The sequence below is a fragment of the Miscanthus floridulus genome, chromosome 13 (assembly GCF_019320115.1).
Source record: "Miscanthus floridulus cultivar M001 chromosome 13, ASM1932011v1, whole genome shotgun sequence".
NCBI lineage: Eukaryota > Viridiplantae > Streptophyta > Magnoliopsida > Poales > Poaceae > Miscanthus > Miscanthus floridulus.
Genome location: NC_089592.1, coordinates 85342109 through 85349192, shown reverse-complemented (window position 1 = coordinate 85349192; position 7084 = coordinate 85342109). Strand labels below are relative to the sequence as shown.

Below are 7084 nucleotides of genomic sequence, written 5' to 3'. Positions count from 1 at the left end.
TAAAAATAATTAAAAATTGATCACCATCTTGCCACTTCTATGTTGTAAGTTTAGTAGTAGAACTTTGATCACGGGTGGTATGGCTAGATTTGGTGTTGCCTATATCAGCCCTAGTGCTTCTGGTGTGATGCTAAGCTTCATCAGTTCTCGGTAGATGAATGATGTGGTGTTATCTTATTGTTGTCTAGCATGACAAGTTTGTGTGATGCTTAGTGAAATATCTCCTAAATACTTATGTCTATATGGTGTGACCTCATGCTCGTCTTGTGTGCCTCTTTGTAATGCATTATGTGTTGCCTTGTTATCCTAGCACAACTGGTTTATGTGATGTTTGGTTGATGCTTTATCCATCCATGTGCCTAGGTTAATTGTGTTGTGACCTTATACTTGTCTTAGTTTGCAATTGCATGATACTTTTATTTTACTCTTTCTCATATGCATGCATTGCATCTTTGCATATATTATATATAGGTACGATAGATCAATGACGCAAAGAAGTGAACGATGATATCGGAGCCGAGCCAGAAGACGATGTATTGGTGAACGGATCCAGAAGATGGGAGGACCCCGGGAATACATGTTGTGGCAGAACCGCCTAATCTAATGCCTCCCAGGAGTACTTGTCTTCCATTAGACACTAAGTACTCAAGATAGGACATTAAAGTATGCAGTTTCATCGAGTACACCTCGAGAGAGAACTAAAAAATCCACATTTTACAATCAGGATCATAAATGAGAGAATAAAGCTTACAACATTCTTAAGTTATTTCTTACATCACTTTATTACAGTAGTAGAATATTACCTCAATTGATTATAACAGCGGAATATAACAATGTTATCAGAGTTTCAGAGGAAGCAAGATTAATTTAATGACATGGTAGAGCATTAACATAGTGGACGTTTTTATACAAGAGATGCTAGCAGATTTTATATCTTTTCTTATAAAAACCTTTAGTGAGGGTAATAAATAAACGCTACAGTCGTAGCGTGAAGGAATCCTCTCTGAGCCCACCAGAAGGTTTTTCACACACAAGAGTCAGCTCTAAGTATCCTCCAATCACCTACAACAGGGGGAATAAAACCCTGAGTACTCGATTGTACTCAGCAAGACTTACCCGATAGGAGGAAAATAAAAGACTCCAAGGATATGCAAGGCTTATTTGACTTGTGGGTTATTGCATCTGCGAAAGCATTACTAAACGTGTGTCCTTATATTCAATTTTATTAGCATTCATCATTAGTTTATTAACTAGCCATTCTATGTAAGCACATATGCTACTTTCAAGCAAGTGGTAAGCAATCAAAACTATTTTATCACCTTTCAAGTTCTAGTTCTTACTACGATGCTAGATTATAGACAAGTCGTACCGTCTCACAGAAATGACGATTCGTGAACCAATGTATCCTAGCTGGGTACCCTGAAACACACGCCTCGCTTGTACCCCAGGCACAAATAAGACCAACCTGCTCCACTCCTGTCAAGGGGTCCAGGTCCCCATCCAAACTTGGACTCCAAGCCCCCACACTTAAGACCCGATCTTAGTATGGTGCTTAGACCTCCACCTTTTCTCGCCTTCAATCAGTCAGTCCGGAAAGAGCTAGAACCCACGACAAGAGCGTAACGAGCCTTTCCGCTCCCATAAGCAAATATGTGCTCAGGATAATAAGTCTGTGACCTGACTACCATCCACAGCATCGAACGATCCTCAATCGACACAGGTGGAACAAGTACAATCCGAGTCTCGCTCGAATGCCTAACTAAGACCAGATCCAAAGTACTATTCCGCCCAGTCTCCAATTATCATCCATATATATTCCATGTGATAGTAATATAATAACAACAACAATATATTCCATATCTCTCGCGAGTGACAGGTAATCACTCGACTTCTACCGAATCCTATAGCATATCAATCTACATGATCCTGACATACTAGTAGGACTCATATGATAAGGATATATATATATATATGTGTGTGTGCAAGTGGGTTTTCATTCAACTCCTTAAAACTTAATGCACAAGCATAAAATAAAGTGTAGAATAATAGGGTTATGCACCGAGGCTTGCCTAGGCAAGATATAACCGAAAGTTAGCATTCCATCATAGTGACACGATCATCATGGCACCATCTTTTCCGCTACTTCAGTCGACTCCATGATCCATTGTTGTTCCTATTATGATATAAGTGGATGCAACGTAGAGACACAATTAATCAATGATAACTACAACTCTAAAATACGATTACGCTCTGCAAGCTAACGAGCTAGCTTTAATGACTAACGTACTGGTCTACATATCCACGTCATCAAGTAAGGCCTTGTCTCCAAAAAAATATTTTAGTTCTAAAATCCCAAGGTGTTTCGGCATCTTATTGATTAAACATATATTTTTGAACTAGGGCTCATTTAGCTACCTTAGCAAACTAATTATTATGGAGCTACAAAAATTACAGTGAGCACCTAATAATGTGAGAAATTTACTGTAAAAGTTTCAGAGCCAACACTATCACCAATTTATCACAACAATTCCTACAAGTTTATATCTTACAATATTAAGCATCTTAAATTAATTAGATAACTTCTAGAAATATTATAAAACTATGTGAACAAAATATACTAACAGATAGATCATGATTTTAGGAACCTAACAAAATTAGATTCACATTTTTTGGCCAACTACACAAATTTATATTGCATTTACAAGTTTACCATAGAAACTAAATTAGAAAATGCTTAGAAAAGAAAAAAGGCCAGCAGCAACCCCATCTGGCACACCAATAGACTATATTTATTTTAATCACATGTAACACTGTGTAGAATTGCATTTCAATTGTGCATTATAACTACAATGGCAGAAACATTTTCCATTTTCAGAACATACTACATAAACTCTGGTACCTTGCTAAGTTGTTAGCATTACATTTCTGTAACAAAATAACTTTGCCACGTCTCATCAGGTCAGGAAAATGAACCCCAAACATCTCATATTACCGGTTAACAATTCATTCTGTTATGGAAAGGCAGGATCCATTTGAACCAAACATTTTGGGGTGCATGATACATCTAAGTATAGCCATGAACAATTTCAGTGCAACAAGCATGTCAAAAACACAGGTGAAAACCATCCATAGTGTATAGCATGTTCGCCATCATGCAACAATTAACAAAGATTATACAGTGTAAGTTATCCAGTGAAACAGCGACATGGATACAGTGTTCAATCTGATGTCCATCAATTTCTGGAATGTCATGACTAGGGATGAAAACGGTACGGATATTTTTCGACCGTATTCGAAACCGAATTCATTTAGAGGGGTTGAGATCTGTCCGTATCCGAGTCCAGATATCCAACATCCGATACCGTATCCGTATCCGAATACTCAAATCGCATATTTATGATGTCGATATCCAATCGTATCCTATCCGACATAGTTGACACTATCCGCATTCAAATCCGAATCCGGACAGAAATATGAAAACAAATGTAATATCGGTGATATCCGTCCGTATCCGATCCGTTTTCATCCCTAGTCATGACATACGTACATCGTAGTACAGACAGCCTTATTGAACCGACACAAGCAGGAAATCAGAAAAATCTAGAGTTCAGGGTGATCTGACCAGCAGATCACTCAGCATCGGCGTCACCGCCGCCGGAGATAGCGGCGGCGGCGGCGAGCTCCTGCTGCTGAAGGCGCTCGAGCGCCTTCTCGTGCGCCCAGGTCTCGATTGTGAGGTCGGGCTTGGCGTTGAGGCCGACGCCGAGGATGACGACGGTGAGGAAGGAGGTGATGTAGCAGGGCAGCTCCCAGTCCTCCCACTTCCGCGACTCCCCCGGCGGCGGCGGCGGGCGGTTGAACAGGTACCCCTTGGGCTGCTCCTCGTGGCCCGGCGTCGTCCACCGCCCCGCGCCCTCGCCGCCACCGCGCACGCGGGACGCGGAGCGGAGCCGCGCGCGCAGCATGCCTCCCGCCGCCGCCGCGGCCGTCGAGATCGCCCGCATCGATGCCGCCGGTGGGGCGCGTCGCCTTGTGAGATTGGGGAATGGAGAAGCTGTGCTGTGGGAGTGGGAGTGGGAGTGGGAGACGGGGGAGGACGGAGGAGAAAGGCTGGACTGGACTGGGCTGCACTGGGAGCTTGAAGACGTGAGCTTTAGGAACGAATTGGGCTGGAGTGGGCCGATATGAATGGGCCACCGATTTTAGCATTTTTTTTTTGATAGGACCGATTTTAGCATTTTCAGTAGAGTTCAGAAGGGGAAAAAAGGGAAAAAGTTTATATTACCTCCTCAACTTTTACGAAAGTGTGCTTTTTCTCCCTGAACTCTAAAACAGGGTAACCACCTCCCTAAATTTTTAAAACCGTTCGTTTTACCTTCTCACCGGTTATAAGCGGTTTTCAAAGACGGTTTTGTCTTTTTCTTTTTTTATTTATTTCGGCTGAATCTTTGAAAAACATAGTAAATCACAGAAAAATCATAAAATATAATTTGCAATTTTGTTGGACTCCACATGAGTAGATCTACGCAGTGAACATATAATATGGTATGCTTTAATACAAATTTTTTGTTGTAACTTTAGATCTATGCTTTTCTATTATTAATTCATAGCTACAATTTCTATGGTCCAATTATGGTGAAATTTTTATGGTGGAATAATTATTATATGCTTGAACAGTAGTAAAAAAATCCATACTCATTGGATCATGTATAGCTTAGTTATAGATTTATAAATACTTTTTAACAAGCATATACCTAAATAAATCTATAATTAAGTTATACATGATACAATGAGTATAATTTTTTTAATATGGTTCAAGCATACAATAATTAACCCACCATAAATATTTCACCATAATTGGACCATAGGAACTGTAGCTATAAATTAATTACAAAAAGCATAGATCTAAAGCTACAACAAAAAATTAATTACAAAAAGCATAGATCTACTCATGTGGAGTCCAACAAAATTAGATTTTTTATTTTATAATTTTTTGTGATTTATTATAATTTTTCAAAGATTCAGCCAAAATAAATAAATAAAAGACAAAACCGCCTTTGAAACCGCTTATAACCGGTAAGGGAGATAAAACGAACGGTTTTAAAAGTTCAGGGAGGTGGTTTACCTGGTTTTAAAGTTCAGGGAGGAAATGTAGACTTTCGTAAAAGTTGAGGGAGGTAATGTGGACTTTTTTCAAAAAGAAAACACTTTGGCATTGTCACTCGTTTAAAAATGTTTGTTGTTTTAATATCTACAAATTGGAATTTTTAAATACGGTCAAATTTGTAAAAAAAATATATTAGCAACATAAAATAAATGCATATAAGGATATATTCCATGATTGATTTAACAAAATTAGTTTAATGCTATATAGTATATAGGTGCGCAGGCATTATGATGTCTAAAATTTGCAACCTTTGGTGAACTATTTATCTACAAATATTCAGATATATACTCATTGGTTATTCACATTTGAAAGTATTTTTAAACAAATTGTAGTTTTGTCGGCAGGAACACACAGTGTAATTATTATTATACTCACGAAATCAGCCGTCAAAGTATAAACCGTTAAAGACCATGCCAAGCTAAACCCCATCTTATTCTTGAAATAGAGGGAGTACCGTGTGTGTAATAACTCCGGCGACGGTGGTCCATAGCAACATGCATGGTTACGTTATCCCGCCAAACTTCGTCTACAGTAAACGTACTATGCCTTGGCTCTACGCCTCGACCACTGAAGAGCGTAAATGATGTTCCAACAAAGAAAAGAACTGTGCTGAACTGCAAGCAAGCAAATGCAGGTACCCACGGTGCTACAGCGTATTCAGTCCGATGACCGTGCTGTTGGTCGTTGAGACCTGCTTGGAATTGGAGTGTGTTGGTGGAGTATGAATGTAGGATGGCAGCATTTTTGCAATTAACGAGTTGAGCACGCGCTTAATGGCGAGCGGACAAGGGCAGGGCAACGAGGCGGGGGAAAGACTGGCCTACGGCAGTGGAAACAGGGCCTGATAACTGGGGATGAACGTGTAATGACGCACGAACACGACAAACTCGACCCCCGTTGATTAAGCCGGCACGCAAATTATGCATGACTAGTACAGTACTCATCTAAAGGTTATTTTAGCCCTTAGTGCAAATGGTGATGATTATGCTGCTAAAATTTGGTTTATGCTGAAATATTGTGAGAGAAAAATATTGTTCCATAACTGAAAAGTTGTTCTGAATAAGCTCAAGCGAATAGGGCGGAATATTTTGATCCCTATCTGAATTCTAATTCGTTTAGTAGTTCAGATCCTTTTATATCAGTTTGATTCGGATATTCAGACCTGACAATCTGTCTGTATTAGCTACTCAATTCGAGTATATATATGATGTCAATATAGTTCCGAGGATTCATGGACCCAGCCGGCCTGGTGTGCCCGCTCTGCACTGCACGTCCCTGCTCGTGAGACGATTCCGCTCGCCCACACCGTCCTCGCTCGGACGGACTCCACCTGCGCTGCTTGCCGGTGCCGCCATCACCCGCGCCACCCGCCATCGCAGGACGGACTCTGCTCGCCCGCACCGCCCCCGCTCGCGGGACGGACTTTATATGTGCCGCTCGTCAGTGCCCCCGGCCGCCCACCCGTCGTCTAGATTCGGGGCTCCCATCGTGGCCACGCTCCATCCGCCTGCAGCGCCCGCTGCCGAGGTCCGTGTTCTCCGCACCGGCGACCTCCGAGCACTCCGTGGCATTAAGCTTCGCCGCCGGGTCGAGCTCCACAAGGACGAGCTCCATTCGTCCAAGCAGCAAGATGACATTGTGCTGAAAGCACGTGTTACAAGCGTATGTTTCGAGTGTTTCGGATGTTTTAGAGGTATATTGCAAGAGTTTTATATGGATGTTGTAAAAGCATATCGGGATGTTGCATATATTGCAATGGTTGTACACTTATGTTGCAAACGTCTGTTCCCAATGTTTCACCTGTTTTTTCGGACGTATGTTGCAAGTGTGTTTATCTGGAAGTTGTATATGTTTTAACATATGTTGCAAATGTTTTATCTAGATGTTGCGTACGTATTGCAAAGATTTTCAGGTGTT

At 41.1% G+C, this 7084-nt stretch overlaps 1 protein-coding gene across 1 annotated transcript; it reads right to left on the bottom strand.

The window, feature by feature from the left end:
• Window positions 1-2115: 2115 nt before the first annotated feature.
• Window positions 2116-4048, bottom strand: LOC136498843 (uncharacterized). The gene is made up of 2 exons (XM_066494560.1): window positions 3623-4048; window positions 2116-2173 (listed from the first exon to the last, which is right to left on the bottom strand). The coding sequence occupies exon 1, from the start codon at window positions 4002-4004 to the stop codon at window positions 3630-3632; it is 375 nt and encodes a 124-aa protein (XP_066350657.1). The 5' UTR covers window positions 4005-4048; the 3' UTR covers window positions 2116-2173; window positions 3623-3629.
• Window positions 4049-7084: the final 3036 nt, after the last annotated feature.